Source organism: Amia ocellicauda, chromosome 15, assembly GCF_036373705.1.
Source record: "Amia ocellicauda isolate fAmiCal2 chromosome 15, fAmiCal2.hap1, whole genome shotgun sequence".
NCBI classification, from domain to species: domain Eukaryota; kingdom Metazoa; phylum Chordata; class Actinopteri; order Amiiformes; family Amiidae; genus Amia; species Amia ocellicauda.
This window is the reverse complement of record NC_089864.1, coordinates 26,216,585-26,239,205: the sequence shown is the minus strand read 5'-3', so window position 1 is coordinate 26,239,205 and position 22,621 is coordinate 26,216,585. Positions and strand designations below refer to the sequence as shown.

The 22,621-nt window shown below is 38.1% G+C and overlaps 1 protein-coding gene across 1 annotated transcript in view; it reads right to left on the bottom strand.

Annotated features, from left to right (window-relative positions):
• Positions 1 to 22,621, bottom strand: part of cacna2d4a (calcium channel, voltage-dependent, alpha 2/delta subunit 4a) — a 164,212-nt gene that overhangs the window by 121,250 nt on the left and 20,341 nt on the right. The window contains exons 3-11 of the mRNA XM_066723757.1: positions 17,432 to 17,548; positions 16,552 to 16,611; positions 15,908 to 16,070; positions 11,540 to 11,671; positions 9,860 to 9,920; positions 5,714 to 5,864; positions 5,321 to 5,395; positions 1,739 to 1,828; positions 451 to 564 (exon numbers count right to left, since the gene is read on the bottom strand). Coding sequence (XP_066579854.1) covers positions 451 to 564; positions 1,739 to 1,828; positions 5,321 to 5,395; positions 5,714 to 5,864; positions 9,860 to 9,920; positions 11,540 to 11,671; positions 15,908 to 16,070; positions 16,552 to 16,611; positions 17,432 to 17,548 — 963 coding nt within the window. The remainder of the gene's footprint in view (positions 1 to 450; positions 565 to 1,738; positions 1,829 to 5,320; positions 5,396 to 5,713; positions 5,865 to 9,859; positions 9,921 to 11,539; positions 11,672 to 15,907; positions 16,071 to 16,551; positions 16,612 to 17,431; positions 17,549 to 22,621) is intronic.

The following is a 22,621-nucleotide window of genomic DNA, read 5'->3' as shown; positions in this document are numbered from 1 at the left end:
ACGGCCTCAACATTCTATGTCATCTTCCTATAAAGCTGCACTCATTTTTGTAAACATTAAGAGTCCCTACTGAGGTGGGAGGCTTCCATGTCGGGCCCCTTCCAGGCCTGGCATGTTAAATAAATACATTTATCCTCTGTGCATCAACACTGGGTTCTTCAGGATTGATGGTAGACAGAAAAATATAGGATCCTCATATTATGACACATACCCTTATGCAAATGTATTTAAATTAAAATATATCAAAGATGAAAAATGTGAACTTTTATATAGGACTGTTAAAAATCTGCTTTATGTGACTGATGGCTGTAGAGAAGTTTTTATAGATATATTCTGTCAAAAAATGGCTTTGCAATTCTAATTACCATGCACTGATATAATTCAGCATGCATTGATGTTAACACACTCCTCCATACCTCTGGAGAGACCTGTATGTATTAGGTTTTTTACCTTTCGATCTGGCCAGTTGTAATCCTCAAACACAGTTTTGAAGTCTTCCATTGCTCCATCAGATATAAGCATGATAGCCTGGTTACACAAGCTCCCTTGGCCTGTCTGGTTGAACTGTGAAAAACCGCACACACAAACAAAAGCCAATAGACACATAAAAAACATTACATCAATAAAGATTGAATGAGCCAAGGAATAGCTGCTTAATCCTAAAAAAGAAACAAAATAATTATAATTCCAATTTTTTTTGCCTCACTTGCTCAATTCCAGCAGTGATTAAAGTACTGTAAAACTCTTTATTGAAGTAATCTGAGCAGAAATAACAAATTCATTCACACGGGACAGAAATGTTGACCTGAAAAATGTCCTTGGCAGGACAGCAGTGTAAGAATATTATCACACACGGTCATCTGAGAATGATGCTGAATTAAATGAGACCCAAATAAAGCAGGGGTAAATGTGCTAGCCTATGTTTTGGTGATAACTGTATCTGTCTACATCACACACACAAGGTTTAAAAAGGGCACTAACTGTGTATTTTAGTTTAAGTGTATTGTGTTACTTTAAGAGACTAGCAGAGTATAGTTGCTCTTATCTATGGCAAGCCAAATTGTCATTTAGAGATATCTCAAAATACAATTAAAAATATCTTAAACTGAATTTGAGATATCTCGAATTACATTCAAGATATCTCAAATTGACTTCCTGTCTAATTTGAAATATCTCAGATTTTCCTGTGAAAATGCTGTATGTTTTGTATGAACTTCCTGTCTATTTTAAGATATCTGAAATAGAACAGGAATTCAATTTGAGATATTTTGAATTGCATTTGAGATATCTCATTTAAAGCTCCAATTTGAGATATCTTGAAATGGAGCATTAAAAGAGATATCTCAAATTGACTTACTGTTCTATTTCAGATATCTTAAAATAGACAGGAAGTCCATACAAAACATACAGCATTTTCACTGGAAGTTATTTTGACATATCCTAAAATCACTTCCTGTTTTATTTGAGATATCTCAAATTGATTTTGAGATATCTCAAATTAGACAGGAAGTCAATTTGAGATATCTGAAATTGAATTTGAGATATCTCAAATTCAATTTGAGAGATCTTGAAATGGAGTTAGTTTGAGATATCTGCAATTCAATTTAAGATATCTTGAATTGTATTTTGAGATCTCTCTAAATTACAATTTGGCTTGCTATACTTATCAAGGCAAACATGCTAAACTGCTCTCATGCCAGGCTGTTTGACAAATCTTGAATGTGTGGCAGACACAAACCTGGTTCAGGATGCGGAAGGCCTCCTTCATCCCCTTCTTCACTTTGCCCATCCCCTTGGCTTGAAGCTCCTCCACCAGCAGTTTGAAGTGCTGGCAGACAAAACAGACAGGATCAGCACTACGGACAGCACATGCTTAGCACAGGCCCAGGGGGGCAGTGTCTGCTTATCATTCATATCTTCAATTAGTTGCAGATTAGAACCTGGCAAAAACTCATATTAGCAATGCCTTCACTACATAGTTTATTACTGTAAATAAAGTCTGTATTATCTGGCTATTTCTATTCCTAAAAGTTATATCACAGACAGTATTGTTCATCAACCACTACATTGAAAGTTATTTAGGGACATGATGTGTGTCAGAGAGTGTCACAGTAGTGCAGTGGTTAGCACAGCTGTCTCAAAGCATGGATTTGATTCCTGTGTGGAGTTTGCATGTTCTCCCTGGGGCCCTGTGCTCTAGTTTCCTCCCACATCCCGAATAAGATATGTTATGAAAAAAGCATATTCTGCAACTACAATGTACATCAAAGATGCTCTTGAACCTACAGTGTAATGACTATACAACTAAAGTACAGTTGATGTATGTTAATTTAGACTGCAGTTTTGCAAATGATCATAATGCTAACAATATTGGATTCAGGGTTAAGATGTATTGTCATGTAATCATGTGCTGTTCAGAAATAATGAGTCTCATTTTCTGGACAGAACCTGTAATGCAGAGGTAGGCAATTCCAGTCCTTGAGGTCCAGGCTTCTGCAGGTTTTATAGTATCTATCAATTAGCAACTGTTTGAGAAATATTTTCACTTATTTTCCTTATTATTACATCAGTTAAGTTATTAAGATCAGGGATACAATGAAAAGCAGAGACTCTTCTCCCCAAGAGGACTGGAATTGCTTACCTCATCTTAAAAAACAACTACTCTACCTTCCTGTGATGCAGTGAGGTGTGCTAGAATGTGTAATGTGTGTTTTATATGCATTTTTAAAATATTGGTAAACAAGTTGGGTGGAATTTAGCAGTATGTGTAGAGTAAGATACACTATAAGAAACACAACTGTAGTAAAGCAACAATTGATTCGCCTCCCTTCATGGATAGATAGATACTTTATCAGAATGCTGAATATCCACAACGTGCTTGCATAGTGAAATGACATGAAAAAATGAACCAGCCTACACCTCTGTTGTGGAAGGCAGAAAATATATGGTCTCTCAATCCTGCTTTCACAGCTCAAATGGTGCTACTCTGTACAGACTAAAGTTGAACAGAAAACTGAACAAATAGACAAAACAGGTGGGATAGAAGTTGTGATGATTCAGCGGTCAGTCCATCCCAAGCTGAAAATCTAGCTACCAGGCACTAAAGCAGATGCTGCCTAACACAGAAACTGACACACAGAGGTGCAGATGCCAGCCAAGCGGCAGAAAGCTATTAACAGGTTCCCTAATCTATCAGCCTCTGACTGCAGCTTTTGCAGCAGCCTCTGCAAATCAGATGACACTCAGCGCACAGAGCAGCTGTCAATGCATCTGAGGGCAGAGAGCCGAGGATTCGACCTCACTACACCTTTAGAAATGCAATGGTGTGGCTTCTCAATGCTAACTGGATCAAGCATGAGTCTTGTTTTGTTTTAGCCTGTCGCACAGAATACATTTGTGGTATATGAAGCCACAGAGGGATATGAAGTACCCAAACCCAAAAGTGAGGAAACGCAGAATCTCAACACACAAAGTTAATCACCTCTGTTGTGTTTGATTCAAGTAATATTGGAAATATTTAACTGGAACATAACGAGCTCCAGACTAACTCACATTAAAAACAAATTACTTGATGGCAGGTTTCCATTAGGTAGAAGGAAGCAACCAAGCAAAAAGCACCAATTATTAGAATTTAAATTTGCGATCACTAAATTTGGGTTACTATTTGGATTTGGTTTGGATCTAATTGAATATAAAAACACTTTATTTGACCACGATCTTTTAACATAAAGAGTCAAAATTGTGCTATTTCATGTTATTAATGTAGTACTCTGAACCACGCCTTGAGTTGTGACATCTTGAGATGACTTAATTCAAAACCCTGTGTTCCTCAATCTATAGTGTTCTGGTCCACCAGTGTTGTGTCAGTTCTAGAATATTTATATACACACACACACAAATACATATATATGTATTTGAATATGTATGTGTTTTTTAATTAGGAATACATGTTTCAATTAAGATAATTTATCATTTGTGCAAAAGACTGATTCAGATATTCTGATAAAATCATGTTAACTCATTTGTAGGCTAGCTATCACTGTGAACTAGACAATATGGATATTTATCCATTGCCGCTGGCAGTCAAAATTGTGGAGCAATATCTATGGCAACAGACTTGATTTGAGTACACAAAAATTATAAGACACAGTGTGTAACATATTAGAAGTACAATGTAAATTAAACTGTAAATACCAAAGTTGCTAGTATACAAGCAAATATGTTTTTTTATGCTTTGTGGCTTTGATTATTGGGTTGATCCTCAAAATGATAAAGAATATGGACCACAATTCCACAACCCACACTTTGCACAGGTAAAGGCTGTGGAATATGACATTTGTTTAATAAAAGCCAAACCCAAACCCAAAGCTATTATTTGTTAGTCACATTAATATCAACTACAGTCAACACTGTTTGAATGACAGTTGTAAGACTTTATTTCCAAACAGATTACGTGGATTATCTCTGAATTATATTTAACACAGAAAAAGGTGCTGCAATTTTCTATTGATACTGTGTATCACAGTTGTGTACGTTCCATTCACTTTTTTTTATTTTTTGTTTGTTCATCCTAAAGTGGGGTTTACTTCCCAAATTATTGTTCATATCATTATATATGTATTATAGGTGTATATTGGATTTTCCATTTCTTATGCTTGTTCATATTGTTGCCAACTACTGCAGTTTTCAGGAAAAAGTTGTTGTACTCTGGAATGTAGAATGAGTTGTAAAGATGTTTGTTTTCTGTCCATGGGTTGAATTCTTGGGAAAAACGTAAGGCTTTAGGAATTATTTTCTGTTCAATTTTCTCCAGATTGGTAGTGTCTTCTTTTTGTAAACAAGAATAATGTAACTGTAATCTGAATATGATATATTTTGTACTGAATTCAAACTCCTTATTGCACTCCATTTTGTAGGGAAATGATTGAGTTTGCGGAAACTGGCCTCAGCTGCCTTAGTGTGGCTTTCTCTGCCGCTGGCTGAATCCCTTGCTGTTTGGCCACTGCCCTGAATCCTGACCTGTCACGTGAGGCATTAGGCTGTCAGTAAGAAAGAGCCCACCTGCTCTCTGGAACAGTGTGGATAAAGCAGACCAACAGACTAATATCTTAATCAACAAAGCAGAACATGGCCAGGGAAGGGCAGGTAAAAGGGGTTTCTGGAAAATGAAGAGGTAATGGAAACAAGTGATCAACATTTGGTGGGAAAAGCATATCCTGTGGGAACATTTCAGATCACACATTGGGTTGACATCTTGCTGCACAGTTTGAGCTTGGAGGCTTAGCGGCCTAAGCTTAAATGAATTCCATAATGGAATTACCTCACGATTGTCGAGATCTGCTTGCACCAGGGTCCCTTTGAAGCACGGCTCCACGTAATGGACATAATCGTTGTACTAGAAAAATAAACCAAACAGATACAACAAATAAACAACTGCAGGTTCAGCCATAAGACCACGGGTGATGTTCACCTACAACTGGGATGCTTGTCCAGGGATTGAGAGAGAGTGGTGGGGGGTTGCTAAGCCACAGGAGCCAGGTTACCTAACTAATTACAATGACACTTTGTTAAATTAAAACACAAGTAATGTAGCCATGGAAATGTTCAAAAACTAAGATAACAAGGCCCTGCAGCATTCATGAGTACATTGAACAGCCAACTTTTGTTGAATTGGTTGTTTGAATTGAAATTCTAGAAAAAGGGGTGGACTCACCGCAATGATGTTGACAAAGTCGTTCTCCCCCAGCGTGTCCAGGATGGTGGTGATGGTGTGCTTGGCAATGGTCAGCCTTAGACCCTTCATGCTGCCGCTGATGTCTATCACAATCACTATGTCCTTCGGCGAGGTGGCAGCCTGGATGTACCTGAGCAATAATCGAACACAGCGTGGTGACAGGTCAGAGCTGCAGCACTCCATGGTTTCTACAGTGAGAAGCACAAACTGGCTCTTCCTTCCTAACCTCATCTGAATTGGTTTTAGTGAAGAGATAATAATAGATGGCACTCTTAACTGAAGCATAAATAATTTGAAATTCTGCTTTGAAAGTGTTCACACTGGTGGATAACATTTATTTTAAAAAGAAACATACAGCTGTGCCTCCTTAATTTTAAATATGAATATTATTATTTTGTAAACATATCTGTGTTATTTGTTATTGTTTTTTAAAATTCTATCAACATTTAATTATGGCTTGAAATGCTTTAAATACAATATTTTAAAAATATTAGGCCTATAGCTGCACTGTGCAATGTACATATGTCACCGCAAAGGGTTATCACATTTAGTGAAAATAACTGGCTCCAGGGACTATTGTCTGTTTTAACTTCAACTCTTCCAAAATAAAAACTGGGGTCAAACAAATAAGCATTTGCCTTCATCTGTCATCCATGTGAATTAATTAAAAAGATAGAAAATATCACAATCTACACCCACCATAAATTCAAATTATTTTATTAAAATAGACATTTTGTTCTTGATTCTGCTCAGGCTGCATCACAAACTAAAACCCTACTGTACCCTGTGATGGAAACTGAAAGTCTATCATATTTTCCCACGCCTACTTTGTGGGATGTTTAATGTTTCTAACCATATGTCTATGAATTTCACATATATTTACTTCTGGTATTAGTATCTGAAGTATCTGAAATGCAGATACTTTAAGTATCCTTCTGCTGCTGCTTGTACTGGTGACTTGTTTACTATCTGTGTGTCATTGCTGTTTGTAGTGGGTGCTTCTGCATCTTTTTAAAGTAATGCCATGTCAAAGGAACAAGGAATGGATGTTTACTATTGTGACAGTTTGCTAACTAGGAGGATTAGTTAGCAAAACTGACACCGCAATATAAAGTGCCAGAGGTATTTACATCCAAGGCATACTATTGGGGGTTATGTAAAAACTCAATATAAAAAACTTTTGTCTACTTTAACCTTTAACCCTGCATCAGTGAAAATGTGAGTGCTCCTAAGTTACAGCCTGATCTTCAGAGACATGTTCAAAGAATCAAATCAGTTTATTTTGACGCTATGTATGGACGTTCATGTGTGATATGGTTAATACCACAAATCCTTCTGAAAATAAAATATGGTTGATGTATGAAGCACTAGTGTTACATTTTCCACAGTATTTATGTTATTTTATTTTTTTTACATTGTAAAATAAAATAAAAACTATTCACTTTTTGCCTGGGTCATGATCCATAAATATTCAAATAATGATATACTAGAATAAATTAATTACACAGATAGCCATAACATTTTTGATTGTTTATCTTTTAGTTAAAGGTGTACTGCACTAGCACTGACAGCTCCAGGCCTCAAGTATCCTCTTTTTTTTTTCACCTTAGATCCAAACTACTGACTAACTTTTTTCATGTCTTGGTATCCACTAAACAGCATCCATTGTCCATCTTTGATCTGTTCTTCTGGTAATGTGTCCAGTTCATTGACATTTTAACATTTTCAGTTATGTCAAATATTTTAGTTTGATCTTGGATCCATTCATAGATTTTTCTGTCTCTCCTTGTTATTCCAAGCATCCATCTTTCCATGCTCCTTTGTGTCCTTTTTTAACTTTGTTGCATTAAATGACCAGGTTTCACAAGGATAAGTGAGCACTGGTAGTATGTATTGATCAAATACTTTTCTCTTCAGTCAAGTGGGTAGATTTCCTTTCAACAGCATGCTGTTTCTTCCAAATGGACTGCAGCCCCTAACTTCTGACTTCTTCGAGCATCCATTGATCTACTTCGATTTTCTTAGATTTACCAAAGCTGTTAAACTTGACTTTTGTTTTACTCAGGTTCATTTTCATTCCAGTTTTCTTGAGTGCATCTAAGAGTTCTTGCAATTGAAATGGCAGGTCTTCAGGTGTTTTTGCAAATATGACGAGGTCATCAGCAAACCATGAGTTTAATTTGATTCCTTTCTCTTCCCAGTCCACAGTCTTGAACACCTCTTTAAAAGTTGCCGTAAAGAGTTTTGAAGAGATTATGTCTCTGTGATGTACACCTTTACAAATCTTGATCTTGTCGGTGTATCGGTGGAGTTTGATTGTTGATGTAGCATGTTATAGATATATACAGCTGTGGAAAAAATGAAGAGACCACTCCAAGTTCAGAAATCAATGTTAAGTGGTCTCTTATTTTTTTCCAGAGCTGTATACTAAGAGTTATATAGGTTTCCTCAATGTTTTGATTTCTTAGAGCTCTGATGACTGAGTTTGTATATATTGAATCAAATGCTTTCTCATGCTCAACAAAATCTTTTCATCTTTTGATCTTCTTCTTCACCACTTTCAATCCTGTCTCCATATTTACCTGTTTATTGCATATACTAAGTAATTCATTTGAAAAGAAAAAGAAGCAATAAAAACACCAGTATCAACTATATTAAACATGCTTTGTGCCTGGTATTTGCCTTGTATAAAAGGAAACAACAATGTTTGGGGTGCATTCACATTTCTTTCCACCTTTCTGCTGACAAAGGGTTCATGGTTCAATCTAATATTAGATGACAGACCTCCAAATCATTATTGCCTTTACCTCTGGGCCACCTTGGGACTGCCCATGAAAAGCTGTGCATGAAATAGACATCAAACAAAAAATACTTTATAGAACTTTTAAGAAAATAATCTGCCGAATACAGAGAACCAATATGAACTAGGTGGTTTTTAAGGTTCATACAAACAAATGAGTCTTGAATCAGGGTCTGTATTGGATTTAGTCTGACAGCAGTGCCCTAATCCACACAACACACATTAGCAGCAGTAAAACAAAGCATTCCAGGCTGCATAATATCTGACTTATACTCATTTAATGCAGCATTAGAGGATTATACAAACAAACAAATACAAATTATTTTTGATTTCTGCAAAGTCCATACAATAACTTTATCTACTTCATTGCGATGAAAACGGTAGCCACAGAAAAATTGCCTGCTGATGGCTGTGGCTGATATCTGTATCTGTAAATCTTATCAGAAAAAGTAATCCAACTTTGATTTTGCTTGGGATTCCTTTATATAATAGCTTGTTCTGTAACCACTGTCAATGGATCAGGTAGTGGTTGTATTAATTGCATATTTTTCAAGGTAGTGATGTATTTCTGCAAACAGTAGGCCATCTATACTAGCATTACCAGTATTATGCTAGTAGTATAGCATACATATAGTTTAACATATAGTTACTTGGACATTTAAATGATTTTTAGAGAATTGTCGGGACACCAGGACATTTAATTTAAATCGGGGATATGGTCACCCTAGTCTTTCATGTTTGAATGTATTTATACCAAAAAAGTATTTTGTCATAGCACTGTATTGCAGTCCGATGCAGTCCTTACTCCAGCAGAATTTTTGCGATCATTTCAAGCACTTAAATGTATTACTGCTCTAAGCAATTGTTGTTTGGCGCTTTTTGACCCTACATCAATAAGAGCTCTAATTTCATCATCTTCCCAAGGTAAACACATATTCTTTCTTGGGAAAAGTTTCTACTGCATCTCTCACATTGATAATAGCCGCCAGTATTGCAGTTACAATTTCAAATGCAGCGGCAATTCGTCTGGCTAAGTTAAGGCAATGTAACGGTACGTGGCCTAGACCATTTTGGGACTGGTGCAAGGTATGAAACTAGTTTGGGCACAGGTGGGGGTGCACCTGAGCAACAGTGGAAACACCTGGAGTCAAAAGGACAAGCCGAGGTGTGCCTAAACATGGCCAGTGGAAACGGGACATTACTGACTGCTTTTCAGACATCAACCGGTATTTTAACAGCTACCTTCAGCCACAAAACAGCATCAGCATGAGCAGAAAGTAGATTACATTTTTCTTGTCTGCAATAAATAAACCACCAAGTCTTACCAGTTTCGATTCCTGCAGTCAAAAGAAATAACACCATTCTCATCTGGTGTCCATTTGATACCTGAAACAGAAGATGTGAATATGTGTATTGATGTGCAACCAATTTCAATCCAAAACTGTCACGTTGTCATTTTTGTTGTTCTGGTATTACCTTTTATTCAGTGTCTGTATTATCCCCATCAACTAATAATGTTATATTTGGACCCTAACATAAGAAGTAATAAGAATATTCCTTGAGGATTTGACTGGAGCCCTTGCATTAATAGTTTATTTACATGCTCATTGACTTCCAGCTGGAAAAGTCTATCCCCTTAATAGAGGTTAACTCTCTGCTTCATTAACTTAAAATCCATCTCATCCAACCCCCCATTTCCCATGTGACATAGTCTAGAAAGAAAGTGATTGATTACACCTTCACAGCCTTCCAAAGCTGACTCATACCCTTCCTTGTAATTGAAGTTAGAACTACAATTTGCAAGCGTCACTATCTTTCTGAAAGCACTGATGACACTGTTAAAAGGTATTGTGTCAGTAATGGCCAACACAGATTATGGGAAGCCATAATCCAGCAAGTTTTATAGATCACCCTTTAAATATTACTTTTAATAGTGATAAACATAAGAGTATTTTTCATCAGTGCATGTCGGTTAAATGAGAAGTGGCCAACTCTGTCATAAGTTTGTTCTAAAAAATCTGAAAATGTCCTAATTTGACAAGTTTCCAAACATATTTGGTTTGAAATCAATTATTCCAATTGTCAACAAATTGTATGTTTGGTAACCAAAATAAATTGATGCACGGTAGCAAATTTTCTTGTACCCAATTCCCCTTAATATCGGTCTCCAACCCTGTTTCTGGAGAATCGTAAACAAATCTACTGAATTGGCTCTCCCCAGCACCAGGGATGGCTAAACAAATATGAAGAACACAGAAAATACAATGCAACACTTTCAAATATAGTATTGAAAATATGCAAAAGAAAGAAAAGAGAAAGTGGGTAAGCAAAACAGTTGGTGCCCTCATCTGGTTGTACATCTAAGATTAAGTTTTTCTTCCAAACAATCTATTTCTTAACATGAACAACAAAATAAATAACCTTATCCGCCACACTTGATTGCTTTTTGGTTAACTTATAAATCAGTGTAAAGCCTTATTTAGATCAGGGCCTAATCGGTATACTATCTACAGCTGTGAAACCTAAATAAGACTATTTATATTACACTGTATATCCCTTCCATGTAGGGATGTAGGGTCTTCTGCTTTACATTCCATGACCTTTAATAACCTGACTACTTAATTTAAGGAATTTGTCCATTCCATATTTCCCTGGTATTTAGCAGGTATCAAAAAGACTTATTAAACCTTCTGGGTCTATTTCTCCAGGACCACAATATGGGCATTCAAATCCCAACCTATAATATAACTAATGCTGGAGTTATTCTAATATTGTGTCTATTTTTTCAGGGAAGAGGGTAAGTTCATATTGAGCATCTTGCTGAACTTTTGGTATCTCTTTCCCTCGCTCCTATCCCTGTCTCAATAAGTTCCCCCCGTTGGTAGACCTGTTCACTAATGCCATGGCTGATTTTAAGGAAAAAAACTCCCATTGCAGAGATTATAAGGCATTAATTCTGGAAGTCTCATCAACATACACCCATTAGATCTTTTGAAAACAAATACCTGGGTAGAGTCTGAAAAACCCTGTGGAACTGCCAAAGTACTGCCAGGTGAGGGTAGGGTCTCTCTGGAAGTTGTCCACAAAGACAGGATTCAGAGCCTCAGACATGTAGACCCCATTGAGAATTTCTGGATCTGTAGAGAAAGTAAAGAAAAACTAGCTAACACATGAGGATACAACAGGAGTGAAAATAGCCAAATAGAAAATAGATGGGATGCTACTGTGAGGAATCAGATATTTCGTTCTGCAGCATGGTGGCAGATTGTATCTCACAGCCTTCTTCTGTCAAAAGAGGAAGTTCCCCATGAACAAGTTTGTAGTCTTTACATACAGTCACAGCTCCATGGAATAAATACTGCGCTCCAAGCTTATTGTTACCCTCTCGAAAGAAATTGTAAAGAAGTTGGAAAAAGACCTTCATGCAATGTGTGAGTAATTCATTTGTGTCCTGTTGCTGTATGTACAGAGAAGTGCTACAAGAATGATCAGACAGCAGTAATCTGAACAGCAAGGCTCCAGGTAAACCTGATCTGGACTGATTGGTCTGATTACAGGAGTTATCTAATCCAGTAAAAGTAACCGTAGCCTGTAGGTGTTTAAGTGATTACCTACTGGAAGGGATCCAGGGGAAGGAGATAACAGCCATATCAATGAAAGCAGGGAGCGGAAGATTTGTGTTTGTAATTTAACTTTTTAAAATAAGAATATATTTTTTTTTCCGTGTTGTTCAAGGGCAGCTTGTGAGCTTGGGGGGGTGGGGAAATGATTCAGGACAGCACTCGAGCATTTTATGGATTTTCTCGATCAGCCTACTTTTGCATAGTTAGCTGGAATTATGTGTGTTTCAGATATGAGTTTTCAATTTTTTTTCTGTGTTGTACGTCCCCAGACCCAAGTAGAGGTGAATTAATGGGGGAAGCACCTGACCCACTGCTTCCCAATGACTAGCTCCCCACCTCTATAAAACAGGCAAAGTGCAGGACTTCCTGTTGTTGGGGAGGTTTCAATAAGAATTCCAGCAATTCAGCAAGAATTCTAAAACAAAAAACTGTCAAAAGAGGTTGCCATAGTCTTAAGAGTTTTCTGTACATTAAAAATGTACTGAAAAAGGTCCCCTGTAAATGCAGTTCAAATTCATTCAACAAAACTGAAAAAGTGAATAAACAGGATCTGACAATTCTGGTTGCCCAGCAGGGGGCCTTGAAACTCCCAATGGAGTTGTCTGGGGGCAGCTGTTGACTGACCGTCGACCACGGGTGGGGGGTTGCTGACGGATTGTTTCCGATGTAAACAAATCAGCCACAATTACATAAGGTAAAATTGTAATTACATGAAGAAGCCTGCCCGACATAACTTCAAACCTGCGTCGGGCAGTCGGGTGGTCCTTTATGTAGAACCATGGAATAAGGTTTAAAGAAAAACTGCACAGCAAGGCATAGGCTCAATATATGAACTAAACCATAGTACTGCAGGACACCTATTTCTTCTCACTGAGCCAGTTGCTCAGACAAACTAGTCTGTTAGCATTTTCAGAAGATAATGCTGCTCTGTTCTATATTATCACTGACGCTATACACCGGCTTGACCAGCACTTTGAACAGTAGCATGTGTGGCTTTCAGGTGAATGCTGAAACTTCTGTAGCTGTGGGTCAACTATGGGCGAACAGAACACTCAAACCTCAAAATATTCATTATTCATTTTAAATGCAGTACTGTTGCAGAGTCAGCCAGTAGCATATGCTTCAAAATCACTCACAGCCACTGAAGAAAACTCTGCACAAATAGAGAAAGAGCTCTACACAATTCTGTTTGAATGCAAAAGTTTTCACCAGTGCATCTATGGTTGCTACACCCCTATATAAACCTCTAGAATCCATAGTGAGGAAACCACTTGCAACTGCACCCCCAGGCTACAGAGAATGATCCTTTAGCTACAGACATCGGCCCAGGAAGGATATACCAGTAGCAGACACACTGTCAAAAAAGTCCATCGTTTACACAGCCTCAGTGAAGCTATAGACATGCAGGTTCACATGGTTTTACTTAACTTGCCAGTTAGTGATCAAAAGATGTCTGAGATCATAGAAGCAATGGCCAAAATAAAGCTTAAAGGAAGGGTGGACCTCTACAAGAAAAAGATGACCACCTGACATTTCTGAATACTGGAACTAGAGGGATGAACTGTCTCAGTTAAACAGCATCATATTTAAGCGTAAGAAAAAGGATTCACACTGGTCACATGGGCATAGAGAAATGTAAGCACAGAGCCCGGGACATCCTCTTTTGGCCCGGCATGTGCAAGCAAATTGAACAACTAATTGATAAAAACCAAAAAGTCAATGACATCACACCAGATTCCAACTAGACCATTGCAAACTGTGGCAAGTGATTTGTTTTTTTGAGAATGATGAAGACTACCTTGTTACAGTGGACTACTACTGCAGATTCTTTGAATGAGAGAAACTTTGCAACACAAAGAGCACCACTGTAATCCGCAAATTGAAAGCCACATTTGCTCAACACTTTATTCATGAGAAATTAATTCAGACACTGATGACCAATATACCTCTAAAGAATTTGACACCTTTATAAAAACATGTGACTTTAAGCATATCACAGCAAGTCAATGTTACCCTCAAAGTGACAGTCTTGCAGAGAAGACAGTCCAGACTGCCAAGCACCTGCTAGACAGAGCAAAAGCAGAAAATAATACCAATTATCATAGATTGCTGGAGTATCACACCACTCCAGTAGACAAGTCACCTACACAGTTGATGAGCCGCTGTCTCAACTCCGCTCCTTCTACTGAGAAACAACTCAAACCTGATGTAATCAACTACAAGCAATCCCATGCAAAGCGAGATGAAAGACAGCAACAGCAAAAACAATATTATGACAAGGCAGCCAAGCTTTCGACACTTGATTCTGGTACCTCAGTCCGAGTTCAAAAGGACCATGGCCACTGGAGACCAGCCACTGTCGTTAAAGCAGCAAACACCAACTGATCCTACTATGTCCGTACTACTGATGGACATATTCAATGGCATAATCAATCCAGACCCCTGCTAACTTATTTTTTCTCATACATAAAACCTCATGTCCATCTTCATTTCTACTCCATAATTAATTGAGACACAAAAATTAAAAATACCCCTCAAATTTCACACAAATATATAAAAAAACCACAGCTCACAATGAAAGTGATCTGAAATAAAAGTAGTCAAGCCATCAGTTTCCAGCTAATTGCAAAACCTAACGAAGGCTACACCTCCAAATCTGTCAATATGTGGCCGGAGATTTGTTGTAATGTAGATTGTTGCTTTGATGACTTTGAAATATTTCCATTTCAAAGATGCAAACTACAACGATATATTTAATATAATCTGCTGTTATTTTCCCCTTTTTCCTTTCCAGTTTGGAATAGCCAATTATAATTCAACATGACCTGTTCTCTGTGCATGTCTGGAGAGAGATGAGACACCACACATGGGGCCTCAGATGATCCACAGAAACCCATTGCTTCTTTTCACACTGTGAACCCGGAATGTCTGTCCAACAGAGGACAGATACAGCCCCTGATGACAATGCATAGGGAATTCACCATCCATACCATAATCCAGATATATACTAAAAGTTTTAGAACACCCTCATTTTTATTGAAATGCAGTATGCAGTTCAAGTTCAGTGAATAACCTGAAATGGTACAAAGGTAAGCCATAAAAAAAAAATGTTTAGGTTACCAAAAACTGAAAAATAATGTACATTTCAGAGTTATATACTGTGTTACTACACCCTCTTAAGCATTATTTGGCAGTGTTACACGCAGCTCCTGTGCATAGAAGTGCATAGAAGGGGGTAAATGCACGGTCACAGATCACTCAGTTTAGAATGCAAATAGGCTTGTTTTGTTCAGAACAACCAGACCTGAGACCAAGTATCCCCCGATTCCGGGTGGGCGTTAATGCGGGGGGGTCTCAGCTTCCATGGGATACCAAACACTGGGCAAACATGACAACAATGAAGAGTCCACATGGGATTAAAGAGAAACACACAAATGTGTTGCCCTTTTAAGGGTACCAGAGGGGTTTGTCAGCTTAAGGGGTTAAATTGTGTTAAACAAAATGATTCCATGATTTATTTTTTATCTCCAATTCTTTATTTGTTCTATGGTTTCATTTCAGAGTACATTGAGACATGAAACTGCGTACATTTCAATAAAAACTGGAAAAATTGAGGTGTTCTAACCGGTAGTGTAGAAACAAACAAACAGGAGAACCAAGTTTTTATTATTTAATATCTGGGGTAAGAGTTGGCATAAGACAGACATCAGATTTATTATCACTGTGTCTCATACTTGAGAATGGCATTACCTTTGTTGTAGACATTGGTTGGGACTTGAATGTCACTCAGGGAGGTGTTGACAGGCAGGTCATTAAAATGCTCATTGTTGTCTAGGACAAACTCCCTGCCCAGCTCCACATAGTTCCCGGCTTCATCTCTCTCGTTAATTTTCACAGAGTTGTAATAATCATACTGCAGCAAGGAATAAAAAACAATGTTCAGCTGTGATAGTAACAGAATAATTAGCAAGCAAAAGATATAATAAACACATATTGGTCTTGGTCTACCTGCCTGAAATTATTTTCAAATTATAAAGAATGCAGTTCATTGTTGTTGGGGCTCCATGGTTTTCACTCTTCTGTTTAAAGGAGACTTTTTAGAGAAAGCTGTTGATGTAGGCTCAACATCATCCAACAAATCTGGTTTGAAGCTACTTACATGTCACAAAAATACTCCTTTTGCAATGAATGAATATTGCAACATTTCAGAGGGGATATTAAGAGTTAATCACTTTAAAAGCAGGTAGAATATCAAGAGATTAGCACAGAAAATGATTGAACCCTTAATATATTATTACAGAGGTAAATATACCTTAAGCGCACCTCTGGACATGTGCGATACCTAAAAGGAGCTATGGTTATTTCTAAAGGACTAGACAAACAAGAGTACTCACAACCAACGACGAATTGAATTCGTGGTATAGATCAGCATCCTCTGCAGCTTCTACCAGCCTCTGCACAGAAATTCAAGACATAAATACATGAATGAAAACAAGAAAGCATTGAAAATGATCAGTACTTCAGCTGTCTTCAAGGGAAAATACACACACACATAAACACAAGAAAATGGAAACGGAAATTAATGAACTAATGTGGTGTTGGGAATCCTGCCAGTCACTCACTCATTCGGTAATGCAGGCGTGGCGTGTGGTTAGGCCAGGACTTGAAAAGGCTGTTTGAATGTTGTAATGAGTTGATTCAAGGTAAATTGGAATTCAATGCTTGCATTTCCATAACAGTGTCTCTACAGGGAATTTGAATGTTTCTAGGGCAGTGGTGCCCTACACTGGTCTCAGGGAGTCCTAATCAAGTAGGTTTCATAGGTCACTCTAAGGCACCTATTTCTTAAGCCTGGGAAGACATATCAATTATTGAAGTCACTTGAGGGCTGAAAATTTTTGGTATATGGAATTTTAAAAACATTTTCTGAATATATCTGAATGAAATGCTTCCAGGTGTTTATCAGTTATATATAGGGTGATGCAAAGCAAACTAAACCTGCCTTTTTGATTAGTCATTTTGAATCTAAGAATAATCACTGGCACTATAGTCAAGCTCATGAATACTTTCCTTGAAGAGTCATCAATAATTTCCACCTTTTTTTTAACCAACAGTTTGGAATAGCTTAGTGCAATTCATCCAGACTCACAAGTGTTGCAAGGTAGAAGAGAGGAACAACTTTCAGTCCGTGGCTGTACACTACCAGCCAGCCTGAAGCTCACAAACAACACAACAGCAAAAAATGACAACAGAACTTAGATTTTTCAGTCTTACCTTTACTGCCTTCATCTTCCTTCCCAACATGCCCTCCATTTCTTCTGCAAATTTCCTCACCAGCTCTAGGCCGTCCACCTCCTCAATCTTGATGACTGGCTCCACATCCTTGTATTTCTGTCAAAGACAAGAAAGACCTACTGAACATCTCTTTGAGATCATAAACAAACACATTTTTCATCCATTCAGGCTATTTTTCTTTATATTAAAATGATCTGGGATCCTTCGGGATTTTGCACACTAATTAATACCTGCCCATATAAGTCCCCCATTTTTCTATCTTCCTAGAAATCTCATAGCCATGTAATGCATTTCTCCCTTCTCCCAGTCTGACGTGCCTAAAATTCTGCTAGCACACGCTACCTCCACTATCGACAAATTGGCCAACATTACAAACCAGATGCCTGGTGTAGTCTCCAGGAGTCAGGGAAAGTTTCAGGTCCTGAACAAGCCCTGAAAACTATTTTGTGTGTGAGGAATAAAAATACATACAGTAGAAAGACTACACTAGCCTGCAATTAAAATTAAATACATTTTTTTCTCATTTATATACACATCCAACTTCCATGTGAAAAAAAGATTCTATAAATTTGAAGAAAACTGAAATAGCTTTGTCGCATAAGTGTCCCCCTTGTCATAGCAATCCTAAATTAACTCAGGTGTAAGCAATCCCCTTCAAAATCACATACCAAGTTAAGTGGCCTCTACCTGTGTTAAATTGTAGTGATTCACATGCATGTCGTTCCTCAATCTGGGAGATTACGCAATGTGTGTAACAGCCCAACTGGCAAGAAAATTATGTTGTGTCTTGTTAGACAAATTATCCCTGGAAGACTTCAAATGACTCGGAAACCCTCTGCAAGAGTTGGGCTTTCCAGGAAAAGCAGGAGAAGCAAACAGCAAACATCCTTGATGCATGATGGGTCTATTTTAAATTTAGCTTCAGGTAACACCTAAATAAATAAACATTATATTATGGTATTTTGTTCTGCCTACTAGATACAGTCATAGCCAGCTACAGTCTCAGGTCTATAAGGATCTATGACATTTTCAGACTAGTCTTTTATACTAAAACAGAAAGAGACTGGAGACTATGAATTTGCTGGAGGGAGCTAAAGGGATTATAGTAATGAATCTTGTAAGTCTAATGGGTCAGAGGGATTCCCCCAGGGTGAAATCTATTCAAGGAAAACTACTCCTTCCAAAATGTTTAGGATAAGTTACAATTAATTACATGTTTTAAAAACTATTACAATTATATGAGTAATCTTTGATTATTTGTAAAGTAAAAATAAAAAGTAAACAGTAAAAGCAAAGTAAAAAGTATGAAAAAAATATATAATATATAGAAGTTTCCTAAGTTCTAATTAGGGATTTCCTAAAAGGAATGAAATATATTAAGGGCTGCACTGACACATTTGTTGGTTATCTGATTGGCACTGAAATAAATGATCAGCTACCAGCTTTATTGTCAGATAACATTAACAGATAATGAAGCCAGCTCTATGTTGTGACATAATGTTCTCATAAAATCTGGTTTTATATATTTTTGTTTTTAATTTTTTTGGAGCATTTCCCATAGTTTTTAAGCTTTCTGCATTTGTTGGACAGAATTTTGTTCAGGAAAGTGAACATTGTCTGCTTTTGTCAAATGAATTTGCACACTATTGTTTTAGCAGTCAAAGGTGTAAAGATAATGCCTGTTTTTGTTATTTCGCTTCCAAACAAATTGTGTGTGCAATAAATGCAATTGAAAGCAAAACTAAAAAAGTTAAATCGGCCCAGGAAATCCTTATCTGTACACCCCTAATATTTATAATACACTGCTCAAAAAAATTAAGGGAACACATAATCATCACAGTATAACAACAAGTCAATTAAACTTCAGGGATATCAATCTGTCCAGTTAGGAAGCCTATGCGATTGTGAACCAATGTCACCTGTTTTGGTGCAAATGAAAGTGACATCAGGTGCACTGGAGAGGCAACAGCAAGACAACCCCCAAAAAGGGAATGGTTTTGCAGGTGGTGGCCACAGAAAATTGCTCTCTCCTTATCCTTCCTGACTGATTCTTCTCTAGTTTTGCATTTTGCTAGTGTCCTTGTCACTACTGGTAGCATGAGGCGGTACCTGCAGCTCATTCAGGTTGCACAGGACAGGGCCGTAGAAGGGCATCAACCCAGCAGCAGGACCGATATCTGCTCCTTTGTGCGAGAAGGAACAGGAGGAGGACTGCCAGAGCCCTGCAAAATGACCTCCAGCGGGCTACTGGTGTGCATGTTTCTGACCAAACTGTTAGAAACAGACTCCATGATGGTGGCATGAGGGCCCGACGTCCTCTAGTGGGACCTGTGCTCACAGCCCAGCACCGTGCAGCTTGATTGGCATTTGCCAGAGAACACCAGAATTGGCAGGTCCACCATTGGTGCCCCGTTCTCTTCACAGATGAGAGCAGGTTCATACTGAGCACATGTGACAGACATGAAAGAGTCTGGAGACGCCGTGGTGAACGTTATGCTGCCTGCAACATCATCCAGCGGTTTGGCAGTGTGTCAGTGATGGTCTGGGGAGGCATATCCTTGGAGGGTCGCACAGACCTCCACGTGCTATGCCAACGGTACCCTAACTGCTGTTAGGTACCAGGATGAAATCCTCAGACCCATCATCAGACCTTACGCTGGTGCAGTGGGCCCTGGGTTCCTCCTGGTGCAGGACAATGCCCGGCCTCATGTGGCCAGAATGTGTAGGCAGTTCCTGGATGACGAAGGCATTGATGTCATTGACTGTCCCTCACGCTCCCCAGATCTGAACCCAATTGAGAACCTTTGTGACGTTATGTATCAGTTCATCCAACGCCGCCAAGTAGCGCCACAGACTGTCCAGGCACGTGGGGGCCATACACACTACTGAGTCACATTATGAGTTGAAATTCACACAAGTTGGAACAGCCTGTGATTTCAATTGTTTACTTTGATTTTCGGTGTGAGTTTGGTTTCCATTGACCGTTGTTACGTCATTTTGTTCTCAACGAATTACACAATGTACAGTAAAGATTTTGATCTTTAATATATTTCGTTCTTTGAGATCCGATGTGTGATTTAAGTGTTCCCTTAATTTTTTTGAGCAGTGTATATATAAAATATATGCTACATTTTCAAAACATATATTTTTAACCATTTACATTATTACACCACAAGCTTTAATAAGTATGTTAATAAGAGATTACAAAAAAGACACATGACAAGTCCAGGGCCAGACTGGAAAACCCCTTTCCTTTCTGAACAAAAATGACATATCTGACCCATTTTGCATTTGTGCAGTCCATCCCTATTGTGTCTCTAGAGAATTATATATGAATCTATTTTTTTCTGTTAAAAAACTACAGTCCCACACACAGCCACCTGTCTTTTATTATAGGTTTATCCTGCCCCTATCCTGTTATTTCCACTACCCAGACAACAATTCCCTTGGGATAGGCCAACATTTCTTAGACATGCCTTGTTTGCAGCACTTAGCATGCGCAGGATTTGTTGATAACTATAGCTATTAAATAGGGGGTTTAGAGCTTAGAGACACTGTTAATCCCAGTCCTGCTGCTACAGAGTGATGATTTTACACTATCCTCAAACTCATGTCTTTACCTCAGCTCCCACAAAGCACTAGAACCGGGTAGGATTGCTAACTAGGCCAGTAGATTACAAACTGTTCCCTTGATCCAGGTTCCACAGAAGCCCAGAGCAGATTTAGATGACCCCTTGCTCTGTGTAACCATTGACACACATCAAAGGTGAGGGCTGACCTGGGCTCAGAGCGCTCAGTCTCATCGCAGCTCTTTGCCGCTCCCTTCCCTCACTGTTGTTAAGCAGAAATGAGTTGCTAAGGGATTATATTTGATCTCACAGCACCAATTTCAGAACAGGTGCAGGAAAAGCACCAAACCGATTTGATGCAGTGGTGATTATAGAAACCAGCAAGGTGTTAAAAGGTCATTTTTCATATACAGTGGGGGAAAAAAGTATTTGATCCCCTGTTGATTTTGTACGTTTGACAAAGAAATGATCAGTCTATAATTTTAATGGTAGGTGTATTTTAGCAGTGAGAGACAGAATAACAACAACAAAATCCAGAAAAATGCAAATCAATTTATAACTTTTTTGAAATTTGTTTTTCTGGATTTTTTTGTTGTTATTCTGTCTCTCACTGTTAAAATACACCTACCATTAAAATTATAGACTGATCATTTCTTTGTCAGTGGGCAAACGTACAAAATCAGCAGGGGATCAAATATTTTTTTCCCTCATTGTAATTGTTTTTGGTTACCTAGCGTAAAAAAATTAAGTATTACTATCATTAAAATTACTTGTTTTAGTTTAGCTGCATGTTCATTTCTTTCTGTATTTTTATGTTTTGTAACATTTTTTTTAGCTCACTAATCCTTAACACTAAAATGAACATTAGAGGGAGGGGGAACTGGTAAATCATATTTCCCTCACATTGCTAGTATTGCCTAGTTGGTCCAATACTCTGAGAGTAATGGAATGAACCAGAGGTCATGTGTTATGTAGAGGGTACCATAACAGGCAGGACATTCAGTTATAATTCAGACACCGGTGTACTGTGGACATAGAATTGTACGGCAAGGGATCTGTGCATGTACCAACAAAGCTGGCAATGTAACACAGTGGTTGACAGAAAACAGCATCACCATTTCATTGCCTGCTTAGAGTCCTGACCTCAATCCCATCGAAGACCTCTGGGATGAATTGAAACAACAAATCAGGGAGAGATTTCTCTGCCTGTATTGAAGGCTGTGTTTGTGGGTGGGATGACACAGTGTTCATCTGGCCATTTGTGAAAAGGACTGTGGCATGCCATTATTCTCAGAATGGGCCTGTACCCCATTCAATATACTGCAAACTGCTGTCTGTTATTTTGCTTACTGTATATTGAGTGCACCACAAGTGATGCCAAATTTGGGAATGGATCATATGCAGAAATCGTTGGCTACTTCCAATCTCTACTAGTAGTATTTGGTCAACAAAGCCCAGAAGACCATAGAACATGTAACAGTAAACTACTCACATCCTCAATCCACTAAATAAGAAACACACAGTTGAAATCTATATTGTTAAAAAATAAATGGTCTGATACAAAGGCTTTTATTTATTTTTTCTAATGTAAAAGTTTAGT